The following is a 25,660-nucleotide window of genomic DNA, read 5'->3' on the forward strand; positions in this document are numbered from 1 at the left end:
CACATATTAATCAGATGTTATTGGTCCAGACACATGTTTATCAGATGTTATTGGTCACATGTTTACCAGATGTTATTGGTCCAGACACATGTTTACCAGATGTTATTGGTCCATACACATGTTTATCAGATGTTATTGGTCACATGTTTACCAGATGTTATTGGTCCATACACATGTTTATCAGATGTTATTGGTCCATACACATGTTTATCAGATGTTATTGGTCACATGTTTACCAGATGTTATTGGTCCATACACATATTTATCAGATGTTATTGGTCCAGACACATATTTATCAGATGTTATTGGTCACATGTTTATCAGATGTTATTGGTCCATATTTATCAGATGTTATTGGTCACATATTAATCAGATGTTATTGGTCCAGACACATGTTTATCAGATGTTATTGGTCACATGTTTACCAGATGTTATTGGTCCATACACATGTTAATCAGATGTTATTGGTCACATGTTTACCAGATGTTATTGGTCCAGACACATGTTTACCAGATGTTATTGGTCCATACACATGTTTATCAGATGTTATTGGTCACATGTTTACCAGATGTTATTGGTCCATACACATGTTTATCAGATGTTATTGGTCCATACACATGTTTATCAGATGTTATTGGTCACATGTTTACCAGATGTTATTGGTCCATACACATATTTATCAGATGTTATTGGTCCAGACACATATTTATCAGATGTTATTGGTCACATGTTTATCAGATGTTATTGGTCACATGTTTATCAGATGTTATTGGTCACATGTTTATCAGATGTTATTGGTCCATACACATATTTATCAGATGTTATTGGTCCAGACACATGTTTATCAGATGTTATTGGTCACATGTTTATCAGATGTTATTGGTCCAGACACATATTTATCAGATGTTATTGGTCACATGTTAATCAGATGTTATTGGTCCAGACACATATTTATCAGATGTTATTGGTCCATACACATGTTTATCAGATGTTATTGGTCCATACACATATTTAACAGATGTTATTGGTCCATACACATGTTTATCAGATGTTATTGGTCCATACACATGTTTATCAGATGTTATTGGTCACATGTTTATCAGATGTTATTGGTCCATACCCATGTTTATCAGATGTTATTGGTCACATGTTAATCAGATGTTATTGGTCCATACACATGTTTATCAGATGTTATTGGTCACATGTTTATCAGATGTTATTGGTCCAGACACATGTTTATCAGATGTTATTGGTCACATGTTTATCAGATGTTATTGGTCACATGCTTATCAGATGTTATTGGTCCATACACATGTTTACCAGATGTTATTGGTCACATGTTAATCAGATGTTATTGGTCACATGTTAATCCGATGTTATTGGTCCATACACATGTTTATCAGATGTTATTGGTCCATACACATGTTTATCAGATGTTATTGGACACATGTTTATCAGATGTTATTGCTGGTGTAGTGAAATGCTTGTGTTCCCAGCTCCAACAGTGCAGTAGTATCTAACAATTCACAACAATACATAGGTTATACTGTGGTGTGTTCTAGTACATGTACTATGTTATACTGATATACTGGGATGTGTTCTAGTACATGTACTATGTTATACTGATATACTGATATACTGTGGTGAGTAGTAGGACATGTACTAGGATATACTGATATACTGTGGTGTGTTCTAGTACATGCACTATGTTATACTGATATACTGATATACTGGGGTGCGTTGTAGGACATGTACTAGGATATACTGATATACTGGGGTGTGTTGTAGGATATGTACTAGGATATACTGATATACTGATATACTGGGGTGTGTTGTAGGATATGTACTAGGATACACTGATATACTGATATACTGGGGTGTGTTGTAATACATGTACTAGGATATACTGATATACTGGGGTGTGTTGTAGGATATGTACTAGGATATACTGTGGTATGTACAGTACAAATTGCGTCCTAAGCAGAGTTTGACGTTTTCATCCTTGTGCTAAATGCTAACATGGCCTGCTTTGGGACCTGTTTTTGAATAATGGTTTGTGATTTAAAGCAGCTTCATTTTCAGATCAGTGTAAAAAAACATTTCTGTCAAGTTGAAGAAATCACAACAGTAGACAGCGTAGAGCACTTTAGATTCTGTTAATGAAACATGACATACCCTAGGTTACTACTGCTCTGTTCCACACACAGACAGACAGACAGACAGACAGACAGACAGACAGACAGACAGACAGACAGACAGACAGACAGACAGACAGACAGACAGACAGACAGACAGACAGAGAGTTCAGCGAACAAGTAGAACGATATTAATTCATATTAAACTGTATTCTACTCCAACACACAGTGAGCTCATCAAGCTGGTTGATATCTATTGTGAGAAAATAACACGTTAGCCAGGTCAAAGAGTTACCTATGTTTGACTTCCTTTTTTTCTCAATAACGAGCCATGCTGAAGTAGTACTAGGCGACTGTAGCTAGTCAAAATGACTGCTGGAAACAGATAACATGAACGGCTACAGGAATCAAGTTTCTACTCGGCGAGAGAAACTGCCTCCTGCAAAAGGACGCATGTCTCTTCACTGGCCAACGTGCCTTAGCGTTGTCGCTGGGAAGGCAACATGCCTTAGTGCTCTCGCTGGGAAGGCAACATGCCTTAGCGCTGTCGCTGGGAAGGCAACATGCCTTAGCGCTGTCGCTGGGAAGGCAACGTGCCTTAGCGCTGTCGCTGGGAAGGCAACGTGCCTTAGCGCTGTCGCTGGGAAGGCAACGTGCCTTAGCGCTGTCGCTGGGAAGGCAACGTGCCTTAGCGCTGTCACTGGGAAGGCAACGTGCCTTAGCGCTGTCGCTGGGAAGGCAACGTGCCTTAGCGCTGTCGCTGGGAAGGCAACGTGCCTTAGCGCTGTCGCTGGGAAGGCAACGTGCCTTAGCGCTGTCGCTGGGAAGGCAACGTGCCTTAGCGCTGTCGCTGGGAAGGCAACGTGCCTTAGCGTTGTCGCTGGGAAGGCAACGTGCCTTAGCGCTGTCGCTGGGAAGGCAACGTGCCTTAGCGCTGTCGCTGGGAAGGCAACGTGCCTTAGCGCTGTCGCTGGGAAGGCAACGTGCCTTAGCGCTGTCGCTGGGAAGGCAACGTGCCTTAGTGCTGTCGCTGGGAAGGCAACGTTCAGATACTGTGCGCAGACCCAGGAAATAGTATTACTTGGATAGGGATCGTTGAACTCCGCTGTACCTTTGAGTGTATCAACAGAGGGGAAATCCGTTGTGCCCTACCTGTGTCTGGTTCTGCAGGCGTTCAGGGGAGGAGGGGAGTTGGGTTGTGGGGCCAGGGTCGGGGCCGTCTATCTGGGGTAGCTGGGTAGACGACCTGTCCCTGACCTCTCTCTCCGTCTCTTCCTCTCCGTGCTCCAAGATCAGCTCTGGAATACCCTCCATCTTCACATGGTGGGAAAGACAGGACATGAAATAACAAGGTTATTAAACACAACTACAGACGTGGAATAACAAGGTTATTTACACAACTACAAAGACATGGAATTACAAGGTTATTTACACAACTACAGACATGGAATAACAAGGTTATTAAGCACAACTACAGACATGGAATAACAAGATTATTTACACAACTACAGACATGGAATAACAAGATTATACACAACTACAAAGCAGGAAGAGGAGCAGTAAATCAGTGAACTAACTAACCTCTCTAGGGTAGGGGGCAGGATTTGCACGGCCGGATAAAAAACGTACCCGATTTAATCTGGTTATTACTACTGCCCAGAAACTAGAATATGCATATAATTGTTTGATTTGGATAGAAAACACCCTAAAGTTTCTAAAACTGTTTGAATGGTGTCTGTGAGTATAACAGAACTCATATGGCAGGCAAAAACCTGAGAAGATTCCTTACAGGAAGTGGCCTGTCTGACCATTTCTTGGCCTTCTACACTCTCTTTATTGAAAACTGAGGATCTCTGCTGTAACGTGACACGTCCTACGGCTCCCATAGGCTCTCAGAAGGCGGCAGAAAGTTGAATGATGACTTTACAGCCCATTGCTGAAAAACAGTAGCGCATTTGGATGGTGGTCGATCAGAGAACAGAGACTGGAGGCGCGTGCACAAGCCGACACCATGTTTTTATTTTTTCGTCTTTGAACGAAAACAACGACTCCCGGTCGGAATATTATCGCTTTTTTTACGAGAAAAATCGCATAAAAATTGATTTTAAACAGCGGTTGACATGCTTCGAAGTACGGTAATGGAATATTTTGATTTTTTTTTCAACGAAATGCGTCGGGCGCGTCACCCTTCGGATAGTGTCTTGAACGCACGAACAAAACAGAGGATATTTGAACATAACTATGGATTATTTAGAACCAAACCAACATTTGTTATTGAAGTAGAAGTCCTGGGAGTGCATTCTGATGAAGAACAGCAAAGGTAATCCAATTTTTCTAATAGTAAATCGGAGTTTGGTGAGGGCCAAACTTGGTGGGTGTCAAAATAGCTAGCCCGTGATGGCGAGCTATCTACTCAGAATATTGCAAAATGTGCTTTTGCCGAAAATATATTTTAAAATCGGACATAGCGATTGCATAAAGGAATTCTGTATCTATAATTCTTAAAATAATTGTTATGTTTTTGTGAACGTTTATCGTGAGTAATTTAGTAAATTCACCGGAAGTTTGCGGTGGGTATGCTAGTTCTGAACGTCACATGCTAATGTAAAAAGCAGTTTTTTGATATAAATATGAACTTGATTGAACAGACATGCATGTATTGTATAACATAATGTCCTAGGTGTGCCATCTGATGAAGATCATCAAAGGTTAGTGCTGCATTTAGCTGTGGTTTGGGTTTATGTGACATTATATGCTAGCTTGAAAAATGGGTGTCTGATTATTTCTGGCTGGGTACTCTGCTGACATAATCTAATGTTTTGCTTTCGTTGTAAAGCCTTTTTGAAATCGGACAGTGTGGTTAGATTAACGAGAGTCTTGTCTTTAAAATGGTGTAAAATAGTCATATGTTTGAGAAATTGAAGTAATAGCATTTCTAAGGTTTTTTTGAATATCGCGCCACAGGATTCCACTGGCTGTTGAGTAGGTGGGACGATTTCGTCCCACCTACCCTAGAGAGGCTAAGTAACCAACCAACAAACAGAAATCAGTCAATCAATCACTCAGTTGACCAATCAAACGACTCGATCCTGCACTGATGATTGAGTGTTTTGAGCTAGATGTCAACTCTCCTCCTGGAGAACTATTGGGAATGCAGGCTTTTGCTCCAGCCCTGTTATACACTGTTTGGTCACTGTGCTCTAACCAAATGTACTCAGCTCAATCCTCCTAAATGATCGACTGCCTTTTGGTTTGTTCCTTAGGAGCTCCTGAGCAGGCAGGTGAACAGGTAAGGCTCAACCAGGACTGGAGCTCCTGAGCAGGCAGGTGAACAGGTAAGGCTCATCCAGGACTGGAGCTCCTGAGCAGGCAGGTGAACAGGTAAGGCTCAACCAGGACTGGAGCTCCTGAGCAGGCAGGTGAACAGGTAAGGCTCAACCAGGACTGGAGCTCCTGAGCAGGCAGGTGAACAGGTAAGGCTCATCCAGGACTGGAGCTCCTGAGCAGGCAGCTGAACAGGTAAGGCTCATCCAGGACTGTAGCTCCTGAGCAGGCAGCTGAACAGGTAAGGCTCATCCAGGACTGGAGCTCCTGAGCAGGCAGGTGAACAGGTAAGGCTCATCCAGGACTGGAGCTCCTGAGCAGGCAGCTGAACAGGTAAGGATCATCCAGGACTGGAGCTCCTGAGCAGGCAGCTGAACAGGTAAGGCTCAACCAGGACTGGAGCTCCTGAGCAGGCAGGTGAACAGGTAAGGCTCAACCAGGACTGGAGCTCCTGAGCAGGCAGCTGAACAGGTAAGGCTCATCCAGGACTGGAGCTCCTGAGCAGGCAGGTGAACAGGTAAGGCTCAACCAGGACTGGAGCTCCTGAGCAGGCAGGTGAACAGGTAAGGCTCAACCAGGACTGGAGCTCCTGAGCAGGCAGCTGAACAGGTAAGGCTCATCCAGGACAGGAGCTCCTGAGCAGGCAGGTGAACAGGTAAGGCTCATCCAGGACAGGAGCTCCTGAGCAGGCAGGTGAACAGGTAAGGCTCATCCAGGACAGGAGCTCCTGCCTTTTTGTCCTTCTATGAATTACTTTTATATTTATTTTGAGTCTCTTTTCAATGTTTTAATTTGAAAATGTAATGGATTGCACATCAAACAAGATAATTTGATAATCTCTTGAACCTCAGTAAGTCCCCCATCCCCGGCCCTCCCGCCCCAAGTGTGAAACCATGCAGTTAGGCTACCGGCGGCGAGCGGAGAGTTTCAACACTTGTATGTAGGTCTAGCTAGTTGGCTACTTTTGAGTTGTATCTGTAATGTTTTCTCTCACTGTTAGGGGCAGAGAAGGGCTCTGTTAGTAAGAGACTGATTTAAACAGCACTGTTAGGGGGCAGAGAAGGGCTCTGTTAGTAAGAGACTGATTTAAACAGCACTGTTAGGGGCAGAGAAGGGCTCTGTTAGTAAGAGACTGATTTAAACAGCACTGTTAGGGGCAGAGAAGGGCTCTGTTAGTAAGAGACTGATTTAAACAGCACTGTTAGGGGCAGAGAAGGGCTCTGTTAGTAAGAGACTGATTTAAACAGCACTGTTAGGGGACAGAGAAGGGCTCTGTTAGTAAGAGACTGATTTAAACAGCACTGTTAGGGGACAGAGAAGGGCTCTGTTAGTAAGAGACTGATTTAAACAGCACTGTTAGGGGACAGAGAAGGGCTCTGTTAGTAAGAGACTGATTTAAACAGCACTGTTAGGGGCAGAGAAGGGCTCTGTTAGTAAGAGACTGATTTAAACAGTAGAACAAACTAAAAATCAAGAAAAAACTCAGTTTTAACAGCATACCTATCTAACTAGTTAACTAGTTAACTATCTAACTAGCTAACCAAATAGCGAGTGATGATGTAAATCTGCTGTCAGCCGATAGCCACTCTTTTCCCGAAGTTTATCGTCTCTAGTCGTCTCAACTTAAAAGGCCAAGAGTCACTGGCACTCGCTTATGTGTCGTTGCAGAAAAATAAAGAGGCCTGTAAATGTTTAAATAAATAAATGTGTAGTTGTTATGGGGGGGGGGGCGGCATCTGCACCCCAAAGCTTTGTGCATGGCCCTACCTCTGAGTGTGCTGTCTCCTCCCCTGTCTCTGTCCTCTTCCCCAGCCTCCAGACTAAACTACCTGGGGTTCAGCCTCTACCTCTAGCCAGTCATCTCACCTCTGAGTGTGCTGTCTCCTCCCCTGTCTCTGTCCTCTTCCCCAGCCTCCAGACTAAACTACCTGGGGTTCAGCCTCTACCTCTAGCCAGTCATCTCACCTCTGAGTGTGCTGTCTCCTCCCCTGTCTCTGTCCTCTTCCCCAGTCTCCAGACTAAACTACCTGGGGTTCAGCCTCTAGCCAGTCATCTCACCTCTGAGTGTGCTGTCTCCTCCCCTGCCTCTGTCCTCTTCCCCAGTCTCCAGACTAAACTACCTGGGGTTCAGCCTCTACCTCTAGCCAGTCATCTCACCTCTGAGTGTGCTGTCTCCTCCCCTGTCTCTGTCCTCTTCCCCAGCCTCCAGATTAAACTACCTGGGGTTCAGCCTCTACCTCTAGCCAGTCATCTCACCTCTGAGTGTGCTGTCTCCTCCCCTGCCTCTGTCCTCTTCCCCAGCCTCCAGTGCATGAGGATCCAGCGTAGCTTCATATAGAAGATGATGGTGTTGTGTCTGAACAACTGGACCTCCTGCTGCAGAAGGGTTCTCTCCTGGACCCAGGGAGCCTCGTGGGCCTGCAGGCCCGTAAGATCCAGACCCACCCTGGGCCTCACACCCTGTGGATCCAGCCGCCTACGCTCCTCATCCTGGTGGAAGATAGGGGGGGAGGGGAGGTTGGGAGGGAGGGAGGGGTGATAAGAGATGAGGGGGGTGATATGTGGGGGAGGGAGATAGGGAAGGAAGGTTGGGAGGGAGAGAGGGAGGGAGGGGGTGATATGTGGGGAGGGAGATAGGGAGGGGAGGTTGGGAGGGAGGGGTGATAAGAGACGAGGGGGGGTTGATATGTGGGGTAGGGAGAAAGGGAGGGGAGGTTGGGAGGGAGGGAGGGGTGATAAGAGATGAGGGGGTGATATGTGGGGGAGGGAGATAGGGAGGGAGGGGGACATTTTGTTATTCTCCAGTATTTCCTCATTGTGGTGGGTAGGGAGGTGGAAGGGGGGGGGGGGGCAGGTCAGGAGTTTTCCCCACATGACCCCTAGTTGAAAACTACTGTATGTCTAGGTCCCAGAGTTTTCAAAGGCCCTCGAGGGTTCTGTGACCATGTGACCTAGCCAGGAAAAACTCTGAGCCCTGAAGAGTCTTTAACCAGGCCCCAGAGCCCTGAAGAGTCTTTAACCAGGCCCCAGAGCCCTGAAGAGTCTTTAACCAGGCCCCAGAGCCCTGAAGAGTCTTTAACCAGGCCCAGAGCCCTGAAGAGTCTTTAACCAGGCCCCAGAGCCCTGAAGAGTCTTTAACCAGGCCCCAGAGCCCTGAGAGTCTTTAACCAGGCCCCAGAGCCCTGAAGAGTCTTTAACCAGGCCCCAGAGCCCTGAAGAGTCTTTAACCAGGCCCCAGAGCCCTGAAGAGTCTTTAACCAGGCCCCAGAGCCCTGAAGAGTCTTTAACCAGGCCCCAGAGCCCTGAAGAGTCTTTAACCAGGCCCCCAGAGCCCTGAAGAGTCTTTAACCAGGCCCCAGAGCCCTGAAGAGTCTTTAACCAGGCCCCAGAGCCCTGAAGAGTCTTTAACCAGGCCCCAGAGCCCTGAAGAGTCTTTAACCAGGCCCCAGAGCCCTGAAGAGTCTTTAACCAGGCCCCAGAGCCCTGAAGAGTCTTTAACCAGGCCCCAGAGCCCTGAAGAGTCTTTAACCAGGCCCCAGAGCCCTGAAGAGTCTTTAACCAGGCCCCAGAGCCCTGAAGAGTCTTTAACCAGGCCCCAGAGCCCTGAAGAGTCTTTAACCAGGCCCCAGAGCCCTGAAGAGTCTTTAACCAGGCCCCAGAGCCCTGAAGAGTCTTTAACCAGGCCCCAGAGCCCTGAAGAGTCTTTAACCAGGCCCCAGAGCCCTGAAGAGTCTTTAACCAGGCCCCAGAGCCCTGAAGAGTCTTTAACCAGGCCCCAGAGCCCTGAAGAGTCTTTAACCAGGCCCCAGAGCCCTGAAGAGTCTTTAACCAGGCCCCAGAGCCTGAAGAGTCTTTAACCAGGCCCCAGAGCCCTGAAGAGTCTTTAACCAGGCCCCAGAGCCCTGAAGAGTCTTTAACCAGGCCCCAGAGCCCTGAAGAGTCTTTAACCAGGCCCCAGAGCCCTGAAGAGTCTTTAACCAGGCCCCAGAGCCCTGAAGAGTCTTTAACCAGGCCCCAGAGCCCTGAAGAGTCTTTAACCAGGCCCCAGAGCCCTGAAGAGTCTTTAACCAGGCCCCAGAGCCCTGAAGAGTCTTTAACCAGGCCCCAGAGCCCTGAAGAGTCTTTAACCAGGCCCCAGAGCCCTGAAGAGTCTTTAAACCAGGCCCCAGAGCCCTGAAGAGTCTTTAACCAGGCCCCAGAGCCCTGAAGAGTCTTTAACCAGGCCCCAGAGCCCTGAAGAGTCTTTAACCAGGCCCCAGAGCCCTGAAGAGTCTTTAACCAGGCCCCAGAGCCCTGAAGTATGTTGCCTACACTTCCCTATGTATTTATTATTTACAGTATGTATACTCCCCTATGTGTGTATTATTTACAGTATGTATACTCCCCTATGTATTTATTATTTACAGTATGTATACTCCCCTATGTATTTATTATTTACAGTATGTATACTCCCCTATGTGTGTATTATTTACAGTATGTATACTCCCCTATGTATTTATTATTTACAGTATGTATACTCCCCTATGTGTGTATTATTTACAGTATGTATACTCCCCTATGTGTGTATTATTTACAGTATGTATACTCCCCTATGTGTGTATTATTTACAGTATGTATACTCCCCTATGTATTTATTATTTACAGTATGTATACTCCCCTATGTGTGTATTATTTACAGTATGTATACTCCCCTATGTGTGTATTATTTACAGTATGTATACTCCCCTATGTGTGTATTATTTACAGTATGTATACTCCCCTATGTGTGTATTATTTACAGTATGTATACTCCCCTATGTGTGTATTATTTACAGTATGTATACTCCCCTATGTGTGTATTATTTACAGTATGTATACTTCCCTATGTGTGTATTATTTACAGTATGTATACTCCCCTATGTGTGTATTATTTACAGTATGTATACTCCCCTATGTGTGTATTATTTACAGTATGTATACTCCCCTATGTGTGTATTATTTACAGTATGTATACTCCCCTATGTGTGTATTATTTACAGTATGTATACTCCCCTATGTGTGTATTATTTACAGTATGTATACTCCCCTATGTGTGTATTATTTACAGTATGTATACTCCCCTATGTGTGTATTATTTACAGTATGTATACTCCCCTATGTATTTATTATTTACAGTATGTATACTCCCCTATGTGTGTATTATTTACAGTATGTATACTCCCCTATGTGTGTATTATTTACAGTATGTATACTCCCCTATGTGTGTATTATTTACAGTATGTATACTCCCCTATGTGTGTATTATTTACAGTATGTATACTCCCCTATGTATTTATTATTTACAGTATGTATACTCCCCTATGTGTGTATTATTTACAGTATGTATACTCCCCTATGTGTGTATTATTTACAGTATGTATACTCCCCTATGTGTGTATTATTTACAGTATGTATACTCCCCTATGTGTGTATTATTTACAGTATGTATACTCCCCTATGTGTGTATTATTTACAGTATGTATACTCCCCTATGTGTGTATTATTTACAGTATGTATACTCCCCTATGTGTGTATTATTTACAGTATGTATACTCCCCTATGTGTGTATTATTTACAGTATGTATACTCCCCTATGTGTGTATTATTTACAGTATGTATACTCCCCTATGTGTGTATTATTTACAGTATGTATACTCCCCTATGTGTGTATTATTTACAGTATGTATACTCCCCTAGTGTGTCTTATTTACAGTATGTATCCTCCCCTATGTGTGTATTATTTACAGTATGTATCCTCCCCTATGTGTGTATTATTTACAGTATGTATACTCCCCTATGTGTGTATTATTTACAGTATGTATACTCCCCTATGTGTGTATTATTTACAGTATGTATACTCCCCTATGTGTGTATTATTTACAGTATGTATACTCCCCTATGTGTGTATTATTTACAGTATGTATACTCCCCTATGTATTTATTATTTACAGTATGTATACTCCCCTATGTATTTATTATTTACAGTATGTATACTCCCCTATGTATTTATTATTTACAGTATGTATACTCCCCTATGTATTTATTATTTACAGTATGTATACTCCCCTATGTATTTATTATTTACAGTATGTATACTCCCCTATGTATTTATTATTTACAGTATGTATACTCCCTCTCCTGGGTGATGGGGCGGTGTGCAACAGGCACTGGCCTTTCTCTCCTATCTGAATGAACTGAAAATGTCGACCGAATCAATTTAATTACACTTTTAATTTATATGTAATAAAAAGTCTCATTAAAGTTTGGTTACATTTTCTGATGTCAACATTGGTGTGGACACGAGAGGCTGTATCCATTACCATAGTCTATCACCTACCTTTAGACATGTAGGTAAATAATAGATGGACATTTACAAACACGTTTTTTACAGAATAGCTAGTGTGTTTTTCGTTTTTTCAAAATCAATTTAATTGGCTATTTTAGTTTAGTTAATGCCCTTGGTGCCTTGGCAGACGGCCTTGATGCCTTGGCACATTGGGCACCCCCTTAAGGCCAGATGTCCTTCGTGCCCTGGCACATTGGGCACATGACCTGCTATCGTGATCCAGTCGGAACTGCATTTCTGCCCCAGCTACCCCTTAAAACATCAACTGGACAACACACAGTTACCATCAGAGCTGTACCCCTTAAAACATCAACCAGACAACACACAGTTACCATCAGAGCTGTACCCCTTAAAACATCAACCAGACAACACACAGTTACCATCAGAGCTGTACCCCCTAAAACATCAACTGGACAACACACAGTTACCATCAGAGCTGTACCCCCTAAAACACCAACCAGACAACACACAGTTACCCTCAGAGCTGTACCCCCTAAAACATCAACTGGACAACACACAGTTACCCTCAGAGCTGTACCCCCTAAAACATCAACCAGACAACACACAGTTACCATCAGAGCTGTACCCCCTAAAACATCAACCAGACAACACACAGTTACCATCAGAGCTGTACCCCTTAAAACATCAACCAGACAACACACAGTTACTATCAGAGCTGTACCCCCTAAAACATCAACCAGACAACACACAGTTACTATCAGAACTGTACCCCCTAAAACACCAACCAGACAACACACAGTTACCCTCAGAGCTGTACCCCTTAAAACATCAACCAGACAACACACAGTTACCATCAGAGCTGTACCCCTTAAAACATCAACTGGACAACACACAGTTACCATCAGAGCTGTACCCCTTAAAACATCAACTGGACAACACACAGTTACCATCAGAGCTGTACCCCTTAAAACATCAACCAGACAACACACAGTTACCATCAGAGCTGTACCCCTTAAAACATCAACTGGACAACACACAGTTACCATCAGAGCTGTACCCCCTAAAACATCAACTGGACAACACAGTTACTATCAGAGCTGTACCCCCTAAAACATCAACTGGACAACACACAGTTACCCTCAGAGCTCTACCCCCTAAAACATCAACTGGACAACACAGTTACCATCAGAGCTGTACCCCCTAAAACATCAACTGGACAACACACAGTTCCTATCAGAGCTGTACCCCTAAAATATCAACCAGACAACACACAGTTACCATCAGAGCTGTACCCCCTAAAACATCAACCAGACAACACACAGTTACCATCAGAGCTGTACCCCCTAAAACACCAACCAGACAACACACAGTTACCATCAGAGCTGTACCCCCTAAAACATCAACCAGACAACACGCAGTTACTATCAGAGCTGTACCCCCAAACCCCACACAGTTACCCTCAGAGCTGTACCCCCAAACCTCACACAGTTACTATCAGAGCTGTACCCCCAAACCCCACACAGTTACTATCAGAGCTGTACCCACAAACCCCACACAGTTACCCTCAGAGCTGTACCCACAAACCTCACACAGTTACTATCAGAGCTGTACCCCCTAAAACACCAACCGGACAACACACAGTTACCATCAGAGCTGTACCCACAAACCTCACACAGTTACTATCAGAGCTGTACCCACAAACCCCACACAGTTACCCTCAGAGCTGTACCCACAAACCCCACACAGTTACCCTCAGAGCTGCCCTCCTCTCTCTCTCTCCCCCTGCCCTCCTCTCTCTTCCCCTGCCCTCCTCTCTCTCTCCCCCCTGCCCTCCTCTCTCTCTCTCTCTCCCCCTGCCCTCCTCTCTCGTCCCCTGCCCTCCTCTCTCTTCCCCTGCCCTCCTCTCTCTCCCCCTGCCCTCCTCTCTCTCCCCCTGCCCTCCTCTCTCTCCCCCTGCCCTCCTCTCTCTTCCCCTGCCCTCCTCTCTCTCTCCCCCTGCCCTCCTCTCTCGTCCCCTGCCCTCCTCTCTCTCCCCCTGCCCTCCTCTCTCTTCCCCTGCCCTCCTCTCTCTTCCCCTGCCCTCCTCTCTCTTCCCCTGCCCTCCTCTCTCTCTCCCCCTGCCCTCCTCTCTCTTCCCCTGCCCTCCTCTCTCTCCCCCTGCCCTCCTCTCTCTCCCCCTGCCCTCCTCTCTCGTCCCCTGCCCTCCTCTCTCTCTCCCCCTGCCCTCCTCTCTCTTCCCCTGCCCTCCTCTCTCTTCCCCTGCCCTCCTCTCTCTTCCCCTGCCCTCCTCTCCCCCTGCCCTCCTCTCTCTTCCCCTGCCCTCCTCTCTCTTCCCCTGCCCTCCTCTCTCTTCCCCTGCCCTCCTCTCTCTCCCCCTGCCCTCCTCTCTCTCCCCCTGCCCTCCTCTCTCTTCCCCTGCCCTCCTCTCTCTTCCCCTGCCCTCCTCTCTCTTCCCCTGCCCTCCTCTCTCTCCCCCTGCCCTCCTCTCTCTCTCCCCCTGCCCTCCTCTCTTCCCCTGCCCTCCTCTCTCTTCCCCTGCCCTCCTCTCTCTTCCCCTGCCCTCCTCTCTCTCCCCCTGCCCCCCTCTCTCTCTTCCCCTGCCCTCCTCTCTCTCTTCCCCTGCCCTCCTCTCTCTCTCTCTCCCCCTGTCCTCCTCTCTCTCTCCCCCTGCCCTCCTCTCTCTCTCCCCCTGCCCTCCTCTCTCTCTCCCCCTGCCCTCCTCTCTCTCCCCCCCCCCTCTCTCTCTCCCCCTGCTCCCCCCCCCCCTCTCTCTCTCTCTCTAAATGTAAATCACACAGAGCACTAATCCTCCTATACCAAAGCTGCTTTTTCATTCATCCTCTCATTCATTCATTCACTCTCTCCACCTCCCAGATTATGTTAGAGGGGAAAACTAAAATCCCACCTCCCAAAAGGGTAACAATATTTTCAGATACCACATCCCTGGTCAGAGTGTTTGTCGTTACATAATAGTGTTCAGAATGTCTCTATGACAGCATAAAGCCATCAGGTCCTTGGCGACCGTTTCTGCTCTCGATGGCTAAGCTGAACCGTGTTTATCAAACAGAATACGTAACGCACGTCGACGTCTGACGCCGAGTCGAGTAACGGCAGTTATGTGTCTGTGGTATTGGTGGTGGCTGGAGCATCTGTCTGTTATGCAGTACCGTGTGTGTGTGTGTGTGTGTGTGTGTGTGTGTGTGAGATTGGAAGCTAAAGCACCTATCCGATGTACTGTAGCAACATGACACCATGCTGAGTCGGAGATAATATACTCTGTGTGTGCAGATGAAAGCACAATATGTAAAATGGGAAAAAAAAGCATGGTCGCTGTGTCACAGAATTTAGAGGGCAACACCTTGCATGTCCAACAACATTCAATACATCACAGCCAAAAGCATTACAGCAAGAGGTTTGACTCAACTATTTTAGTTCCCGATCCTTGTTAAATTCATGGGCTCCCCGAGTGGCGCAGCGGTCTAAGGCACTGCTTCTCAGTGCTAGAGTCGTCACTAAAGACAGCCTGGGTTCGATTCCAGGCCGTGATTGATTGGGAGTCCCATAGGGCGCCTGCACAATTGGCCCAGCGTCGTCCGGGGTTCAGACGGTGTAGGCCCGTCATTGTCAAATAAGAATTTGTTCTTTAACTAACTTGCCTAGTTAAATAAAGGTTAGAGAAATAAATACAAAATATAAAAAAAAAATATATATATATAGACAGGCAATCAGCAAGTCAAAACAGGAAGATCCTGTTTTGGTTAGAAGGGAATAAGAAGACAACAGAATGTCTAGAGATGGTGAAGGGAACGAAGACAACAGAATGTCTAGAGATGGTGAAGGGAACGAAGACAACAGAATGTCTAGAGATGGTGAAGGGAACGAAGACAACAGAATGTCTAGAGATGGTGAAGGGAACGAAGACAACAGAATGTCTAGAGATGGTGGTGAAGGGAACGAAGACAACAGAATGTCTAGAGATGGTGGTGAAGGGAACGAAGACAACAGAATGTCTAGAGATGGTGAAGGGAACGAAGACAACAGAATGTCTAGAGATGGTGGAGGGAACGAAGACAACAGAATGTCTAGAGATGGTGGAGGGAACGAAGACAACAGAATGTCTAGAGGTGGTGGAGGGAACGAAGACAACAGAATGTCTAGAGATGGTGAAGGGAACGAAGACAACAGAATGTCTAGAGATGGTGGTGAAGGGAACGAAGACAACAGAATGTCTAGAGATGGTGAAGGGAACGAAGACAACAGAATGTCTAGAGGTGGTGGAGGGAACGAAGACAACAGAATGTCTAGAGGTGGTGGAGGGAACGAAGACAACAGAATGTCTAGAGGTGGTGGAGGGAACGAAGACAACAGAATGTCTAGAGGTGGTGAAGGGAATAAGAAGACAACAGAATGTCCAGAGGTGGTGAAGGGAACGAAGACAACAGAATGTCTAGAGATGGTGGTGAAGGGAACGAAGACAACAGAATGTCTAGAGATGGTGAAGGGAACGAAGACAACAGAATGTCTAGAGATGGTGAAGGGAACGAAGACAACAGAATGTCTAGAGGTGGTGGAGGGAACGAAGACAACAGAATGTCTAGAGATGGTGGAGGGAACGAAGACAACAGAATGTCTAGAGATGGTGGAGGGAACGAAGACAACAGAATGTCTAGAGATGGTGGAGGGAACGAAGACAACAGAATGTCTAGAGATGGTGGTGAAGGGAACGAAGACAACAGAATGTCTAGAGATGGTGGAGGGAACGAAGACAACAGAATGTCTAGAGATGGTGGAGGGAACGAAGACAACAGAATGTCTAGAGATGGTGGAGGGAACGAAGACAACAGAATGTCTAGAGATGGTGGAGGGAACGAAGACAACAGAATGTCTAGAGATGGTGAAGGGAACGAAGACAACAGAATGTCTAGAGATGGTGAAGGGAACGAAGACAACAGAATGTCTAGAGATGGTGAAGGGAACGAAGACAACAGAATGTCTAGAGATGGTGAAGGGAACGAAGACAACAGAATGTCTAGAGATGGTGGTGGAGGGAACGAAGACAACAGAATGTCTAGAGGTGGTGGAGGGAACGAAGACAACAGAATGTCTAGAGATGGTGAAGGGAACGAAGACAACAGAATGTCTAGAGATGGTGAAGGGAACGAAGACAACAGAATGTCTAGAGATGGTGGAGGGAACGAAGACAACAGAATGTCTAGAGATGGTGGAGGGAATAAGAAGACAACAGAATGTCTAGAGATGGTGGAGGGAACGAAGACAACAGAATGTCTAGAGATGGTGAAGGGAACGAAGACAACAGAATGTCTAGAGATGGTGAAGGGAACGAAGACAACAGAATGTCTAGAGATGGTGGAGGGAACGAAGACAACAGAATGTCTAGAGATGGTGGAGGGAACGAAGACAACAGAATGTCTAGAGGTGGTGGAGGGAACGAAGACAACAGAATGTCTAGAGATGGTGAAGGGAACGAAGACAACAGAATGTCTAGAGATGGTGGAGGGAACGAAGACAACAGAATGTCTAGAGATGGTGGAGGGAACGAAGACAACAGAATGTCTAGAGATGGTGAAGGGAACGAAGACAACAGAATGTCTAGAGATGGTGAAGGGAACGAAGACAACATAATGTCTAGAGATGGTGGAGGGAACGAAGACAACAGAATGTCTAGAGGTGGTGAAGGGAACGAAGACAACAGAATGTCTAGAGGTGGTGGAGGGAACGAAGACAACAGAATGTCTAGAGGTGGTGAAGGGAACGAAGACAACAGAATGTCTAGAGGTGGTGAAGGGAACGAAGACAACAGAATGTCTAGAGATGGTGAAGGGAATAAGAAGACAACAGAATGTCTAGAGATGGTGGAGGGAACGAAGACAACAGAATGTCTAGAGGTGGTGAAGGGAACGAAGACAACAGAATGTCTAGAGATGGTGAAGGGAACGAAGACAACAGAATGTCTAGAGATGGTGAAGGGAACGAAGACAACAGAATGTCTAGAGATGGTGAAGGGAACGAAGACAACAGAATGTCTAGAGATGGTGGAGGGAACGAAGACAACAGAATGTCTAGAGATGGTGAAGGGAACGAAGACAACAGAATGTCTAGAGATGGTGGAGGGAACGAAGACAACAGAATGTCTAGAGATGGTGAAGGGAACGAAGACAACAGAATGTCTAGAGATGGTGAAGGGAACGAAGACAACAGAATGTCTAGAGATGGTGGAGGGAACGAAGACAACAGAATGTCTAGAGGTGGTGAAGGGAACGAAGACAACAGAATGTCTAGAGGTGGTGGAGGGAACGAAGACAACAGAATGTCTAGAGGTGGTGAAGGGAACGAAGACAACAGAATGTCTAGAGATGGTGAAGGGAACGAAGACAACAGAATGTCTAGAGATGGTGAAGGGAATAAGAAGACAACAGAATGTCTAGAGGTGGTGAAGGGAACGAGACAACAGAATGTCTAGATGGTGAAGGGAACGAAACAGAATGTCTAGAGATGGTGAGGGAACGAAGACAACAGAATGTCTAGAGATGGTGGAGGGAACGAAGACAACAGAATGTCTAGAGATGGTGGAGGGAACGAAGACAACAGAATGTCTAGAGATGGTGGAGGGAACGAAGACAACAGAATGTCTAGAGATGGTGAAGGGAACGAAGACAACAGAATGTCTAGAGATGGTGAAGGGAACGAAGACAACAGAATGTCTAGAGATGGTGAAGGGAACGAAGACAACAGAATGTCTAGAGGTGGTGAAGGGAACGAAGACAACAGAATGTCTAGAGGTGGTGAAGGGAACGAAGACAACAGAATGTCTAGAGATGGTGAAGGGAACGAAGACAACAGAATGTCTAGAGATGGTGAAGGGAACGAAGACAACAGAATGTCTAGAGATGGTGGAGGGAATAAGAAGACAACAGAATGTCTAGAGATGGTGGTGAAGGGAACGAAGACAACAGAATGTCTAGAGATGGTGAAGGGAACGAAGACAACAGAATGTCTAGAGATGGTGAAGGGAACGAAGACAACAGAATGTCTAGAGATGGTGGAGGGAACGAAGACAACAGAATGTCTAGAGATGGTGAAGGGAACGAAGACAACAGAATGTCTAGAGATGGTGGAGGGAACGAAGACAACAGAATGTCTAGAGATGGTGGAGGGAACGAAGACAACAGAATGTCTAGAGATGGTGAAGGGAACGAAGACAACAGAATGTCTAGAGGTGGTGGAGGGAACGAAGACAACAGAATGTCTAGAGGTGGTGAAGGGAACGAAGACAACAGAATGTCTAGAGATGGTGGAGGGAACGAAGACAACAGAATGTCTAGAGATGGTGGTGAAGGGAACGAAGACAACAGAATGTCTAGAGATGGTGAAGGGAACGAAGACAACAGAATGTCTAGAGGTGGTGAAGGGAACGAAGACAACAGAATGTCTAGAGATGGTGAAGGGAACGAAGACAACAGAATGTCTAGAGGTGGTGAAGGGAACGAAGACAACAGAATGTCTAGAGATGGTGGAGGGAACGAAGACAACAGAATGTCTAGAGATGGTGAAGGGAACGAAGACAACAGAATGTCTAGAGATGGTGGTGAAGGGAACGAAGACAACAGAATGTCTAGAGATGGTGAAGGGAACGAAGACAACAGAATGTCTAGAGGTGGTGGTGGAGGGAACGAAGACAACAGAATGTCTAGAGATGGTGGAGGGAACGAAGACAACAGAATGTCTAGAGATGGTGAAGGGAACGAAGACAACAGAATGTCTAGAGATGGTGGAGGGAACGAAGACAACAGAATGTCTAGAGATGGTGGAGGGAACGAAGACAACAGAATGTCTAGAGATGGTGAAGGGAACGAAGACAACAGAATGTCTAGAGATGGTGAAGGGAACGAAGACAACAGAATGTCTAGAGATGGTGGAGGGAACGAAGACAACAGAATGTCTAGAGATGGTGAAGGGAACGAAGACAACAGAATGTCTAGAGGTGGTGAAGGGAAAGAAGACAACAGAATGTCTAGAGATGGTGAAGGGAACGAAGACAACAGAATGTCTAGAGATGGTGGAGGGAACGAAGACAACAGAATGTCTAGAGATGGTGGAGGGAACGAAGACAACAGAATGTCTAGAGATGGTGAAGGGAACGAAGACAACAGAATGTCTAGAGATGGTGGTGAAGGGGAACGAAGACAACAGAATGTCTAGAGATGGTGAAGGGAACGAAGACAACAGAATGTCTAGAGGTGGTGGTGGAGGGAACGAAGACAACAGAATGTCTAGAGATGGTGGAGGGAACGAAGACAACAGAATGTCTAGAGATGGTGAAGGGAACGAAGACAACAGAATGTCTAGAGATGGTGGAGGGAACGAAGACAACAGAATGTCTAGAGATGGTGGAGGGAACGAAGACAACAGAATGTCTAGAGATGGTGAAGGGAACGAAGACAACAGAATGTCTAGAGATGGTGAAGGGAACGAAGACAACAGAATGTCTAGAGATGGTGGAGGGAACGAAGACAACAGAATGTCTAGAGATGGTGAAGGGAACGAAGACAACAGAATGTCTAGAGATGGTGAGGGAACGAAGACAACAGAATGTCTAGAGATGGTGAAGGGAACGAAGACAACAGAATGTCTAGAGACGGTGAAGGGAACGAAGACAACAGAATGTCTAGAGATGGTGAAGGGAACGAAGACAACAGAATGTCTAGAGGTGGTGAAGGGAACGAAGACAACAGAATGTCTAGAGGTGGTGGTGGAGGGAACGAAGACAACAGAATGTCTAGAGATGGTGGAGGGAACGAAGACAACAGAATGTCTAGAGATGGTGAAGGGAACGAAGACAACAGAATGTCTAGAGATGGTGGAGGGAACGAAGACAACAGAATGTCTAGAGATGGTGGAGGGAACGAAGACAACAGAATGTCTAGAGATGGTGAAGGGAACGAAGACAACAGAATGTCTAGAGATGGTGAAGGGAACGAAGACAACAGAATGTCTAGAGATGGTGGAGGGAACGAAGACAACAGAATGTCTAGAGATGGTGAAGGGAACGAAGACAACAGAATGTCTAGAGGTGGTGAAGGGAAAGAAGACAACAGAATGTCTAGAGATGGTGAAGGGAACGAAGACAACAGAATGTCTAGAGATGGTGGAGGGAACGAAGACAACAGAATGTCTAGAGATGGTGGAGGGAACGAAGACAACAGAATGTCTAGAGATGGTGAAGGGAACGAAGACAACAGAATGTCTAGAGATGGTGGTGAAGGGAACGAAGACAACAGAATGTCTAGAGATGGTGGTGAAGGGAACGAAGACAACAGAATGTCTAGAGATGGTGAAGGGAACGAAGACAACAGAATGTCTAGAGGTGGTGGTGGAGGGAACGAAGACAACAGAATGTCTAGAGATGGTGGAGGGAACGAAGACAACAGAATGTCTAGAGATGGTGAAGGGAACGAAGACAACAGAATGTCTAGAGATGGTGGAGGGAACGAAGACAACAGAATGTCTAGAGATGGTGGAGGGACGAAGACAACAGAATGTCTAGAGATGGTGGAGGGAACGAAGACAACAGAATGTCTAGAGATGGTGGAGGGAACGAAGACAACAGAATGTCTAGAGGTGGTGGTTGAAGGGAACGAAGACACAGAATGTCTAGAGGTGGTGGAGGGAACGAAGACAACAGAATGTCTAGAGATGGTGAAGGGAACGAAGACAACAGAATGTCTAGAGATGGTGGAGGGAACGAAGACAACAGAATGTCTAGAGATGGTGAAGGGAACGAAGACAACAGAATGTCTAGAGATGGTGGAGGGAACGAAGACAACAGAATGTCTAGAGATGGTGGAGGGAACGAAGACAACCGAATGTCTAGAGGTGGTGGAGGGAACGAAGACAACAGAATGTCTAGAGATGGTGAAGGGAACGAAGACAACAGAATGTCTAGAGATGGTGGAGGGAACGAAGACAACAGAATGTCTAGAGATGGTGGAGGGAACGAAGACAACAGAATGTCTAGAGGATGGTGAAGGGAACGAAGACAACAGAATGTCTAGAGATGGTGGAGGGAACGAAGACAACAGAATGTCTAGAGATGGTGGAGGGAACGAAGACAACAGAATGTCTAGAGATGGTGGAGGGAACGAAGACAACAGAATGTCTAGAGATGGTGGAGGGAACGAAGACAACAGAATGTCTAGAGGTGGTGGTGAAGGGAACGAAGACAACAGAATGTCTAGAGGTGGTGGAGGGAACGAAGACAACAGAATGTCTAGAGATGGTGAAGGGAACGAAGACAACAGAATGTCTAGAGATGGTGGAGGGAACGAAGACAACAGAATGTCTAGAGATGGTGAAGGGAACGAAGACAACAGAATGTCTAGAGATGGTGGAGGGAACGAAGACAACAGAATGTCTAGAGATGGTGGAGGGAACGAAGACAACAGAATGTCTAGAGGTGGTGGAGGGAACGAAGACAACAGAATGTCTAGAGATGGTGAAGGGAACGAAGACAACAGAATGTCTAGAGATGGTGGAGGGAACGAAGACAACAGAATGTCTAGAGATGGTGGAGGGAACGAAGACAACAGAATGTCTAGAGATGGTGAAGGGAACGAAGACAACAGAATGTCTAGAGATGGTGAAGGGAACGAAGACAACAGAATGTCTAGAGATGGTGGAGGGAACGAAGACAGACAGAATGTCTAGAGGTGGTGAAGGGAACGAAGACAACAGAATGTCTAGAGGTGGTGGAGGGAACGAAGACAACAGAATGTCTAGAGGTGGTGAAGGGAACGAAGACAACAGAATGTCTAGAGGTGGTGAAGGGAACGAAGACAACAGAATGTCTAGAGATGGTGAAGGGAATAAGAAGACAACAGAATGTCTAGAGATGGTGGAGGGAACGAAGACAACAGAATGTCTAGAGGTGGTGAAGGGAACGAAGACAACAGAATGTCTAGAGATGGTGAAGGGAACGAAGACAACAGAATGTCTAGAGATGGTGAAGGGAACGAAGACAACAGAATGTCTAGAGATGGTGGAGGGAACGAAGACAACAGAATGTCTAGAGGTGGTGAAGGGAACGAAGACAACAGAATGTCTAGAGGTGGTGGAGGGAACGAAGACAACAGAATGTCTAGAGGTGGTGAAGGGAACGAAGACAACAGAATGTCTAGAGATGGTGAAGGGAACGAAGACAACAGAATGTCTAGAGATGGTGAAGGGAATAAGAAGACAACAGAATGTCTAGAGGTGGTGAAGGGAACGAAGACAACAGAATGTCTAGAGATGGTGAAGGGAACGAAGACAACAGAATGTCTAGAGATGGTGGAGGGAACGAAGACAACAGAATGTCTAGAGATGGTGGAGGGAACGAAGACAACAGAATGTCTAGAGATGGTGGAGGGAACGAAGACAACAGAATGTCTAGAGATGGTGGAGGGAACGAAGACAACAGAATGTCTAGAGGTGGTGAAGGGAACGAAGACAACAGAATGTCTAGAGATGGTGAAGGGAACGAAGACAACAGAATGTCTAGAGATGGTGAAGGGAACGAAGACAACAGAATGTCTAGAGATGGTGAAGGGAACGAAGACAACAGAATGTCTAGAGATGGTGAAGGGAACGAAGACAACAGAATGTCTAGAGGTGGTGAAGGGAACGAAGACAACAGAATGTCTAGAGGTGGTGAAGGGAACGAAGACAACAGAATGTCTAGAGATGGTGAAGGGAACGAAGACAACAGAATGTCTAGAGATGGTGAAGGGAACGAAGACAACAGAATGTCTAGAGATGGTGGAGGGAATAAGAAGACAACAGAATGTCTAGAGATGGTGGTGAAGGGAACGAAGACAACAGAATGTCTAGAGATGGTGAAGGGAACGAAGACAACAGAATGTCTAGAGATGGTGAAGGGAACGAAGACAACAGAATGTCTAGAGATGGTGGAGGGAACGAAGACAACAGAATGTCTAGAGATGGTGAAGGGAACGAAGACAACAGAATGTCTAGAGATGGTGGAGGGAACGAAGACAACAGAATGTCTAGAGATGGTGGAGGGAACGAAGACAACAGAATGTCTAGAGATGGTGAAGGGAACGAAGACAACAGAATGTCTAGAGGTGGTGGAGGGAACGAAGACAACAGAATGTCTAGAGGTGGTGAAGGGAACGAAGACAACAGAATGTCTAGAGATGGTGGAGGGAACGAAGACAACAGAATGTCTAGAGATGGTGGTGAAGGGAACGAAGACAACAGAATGTCTAGAGATGGTGAAGGGAACGAAGACAACAGAATGTCTAGAGGTGGTGAAGGGAACGAAGACAACAGAATGTCTAGAGATGGTGAAGGGAACGAAGACAACAGAATGTCTAGAGGTGGTGAAGGGAACGAAGACAACAGAATGTCTAGAGATGGTGGAGGGAACGAAGACAACAGAATGTCTAGAGATGGTGAAGGGAACGAAGACAACAGAATGTCTAGAGATGGTGGTGAAGGGAACGAAGACAACAGAATGTCTAGAGATGGTGAAGGGAACGAAGACAACAGAATGTCTAGAGGTGGTGGTGGAGGGAACGAAGACAACAGAATGTCTAGAGATGGTGGAGGGAACGAAGACAACAGAATGTCTAGAGATGGTGAAGGGAACGAAGACAACAGAATGTCTAGAGATGGTGGAGGGAACGAAGACAACAGAATGTCTAGAGATGGTGGAGGGAACGAAGACAACAGAATGTCTAGAGATGGTGAAGGGAACGAAGACAACAGAATGTCTAGAGATGGTGAAGGGAACGAAGACAACAGAATGTCTAGAGATGGTGGAGGGAACGAAGACAACAGAATGTCTAGAGATGGTGAAGGGAACGAAGACAACAGAATGTCTAGAGGTGGTGAAGGGAACGAAGACAACAGAATGTCTAGAGATGGTGAAGGGAACGAAGACAACAGAATGTCTAGAGATGGTGGAGGGAACGAAGACAACAGAATGTCTAGAGATGGTGGAGGGAACGAAGACAACAGAATGTCTAGAGATGGTGAAGGGAACGAAGACAACAGAATGTCTAGAGATGGTGGTGAAGGGAACGAAGACAACAGAATGTCTAGAGATGGTGAAGGGAACGAAGACAACAGAATGTCTAGAGGTGGTGGTGGAGGGAACGAAGACAACAGAATGTCTAGAGATGGTGGAGGGAACGAAGACAACAGAATGTCTAGAGATGGTGAAGGGAACAAAGACAACAGAATGTCTAGAGATGGTGGAGGGAACGAAGACAACAGAATGTCTAGAGATGGTGGAGGGAACGAAGACAACAGAATGTCTAGAGATGGTGAAGGGAACGAAGACAACAGAATGTCTAGAGATGGTGAAGGGAACGAAGACAACAGAATGTCTAGAGATGGTGGAGGGAACGAAGACAACAGAATGTCTAGAGATGGTGAAGGGAACGAAGACAACAGAATGTCTAGAGATGGTGGAGGGAACGAAGACAACAGAATGTCTAGAGATGGTGAAGGGAACGAAGACAACAGAATGTCTAGAGACGGTGAAGGGAACGAAGACAACAGAATGTCTAGAGATGGTGAAGGGAACGAAGACAACAGAATGTCTAGAGGTGGTGGAGGGAACGAAGACAACAGAATGTCTAGAGATGGTGAAGGGAACGAAGACAACAGAATGTCCAGAGATGGTGAAGGGAACGAAGACAACAGAATGTCTAGAGATGGTGAAGGGAACGAAGACAACAGAATGTCTAGAGGTGGTGGTGAAGGGAACGAAGACAACAGAATGTCTAGAGGTGGTGGAGGGAACGAAGACAACAGAATGTCTAGAGATGGTGAAGGGAACGAAGACAACAGA

At 46.0% G+C, this 25,660-nt stretch overlaps 1 protein-coding gene across 4 annotated transcripts in view; it reads right to left on the bottom strand.

The window, feature by feature from the left end:
• LOC115170208 (microtubule cross-linking factor 1) overlaps nt 1–25,660 on the bottom strand; it is a 126,844-nt gene that overhangs the window by 22,585 nt on the left and 78,599 nt on the right. For all 4 annotated transcript variants that reach the window (XM_029726601.1, XM_029726600.1, XM_029726602.1 and 1 more), the window contains 2 exons: nt 7,716–7,949; nt 3,288–3,449 (listed from right to left, as the gene is read on the bottom strand). In XM_029726601.1, the coding sequence (XP_029582461.1) occupies nt 3,288–3,449; nt 7,716–7,949 (396 nt within the window). The remainder of the gene's footprint in view (nt 1–3,287; nt 3,450–7,715; nt 7,950–25,660) is intronic.

The sequence above is a fragment of the Salmo trutta genome, chromosome 31 (genome assembly GCF_901001165.1).
Source record: "Salmo trutta chromosome 31, fSalTru1.1, whole genome shotgun sequence".
In the NCBI taxonomy this organism is placed as follows: Eukaryota; Metazoa; Chordata; class Actinopteri; order Salmoniformes; family Salmonidae; genus Salmo; species Salmo trutta.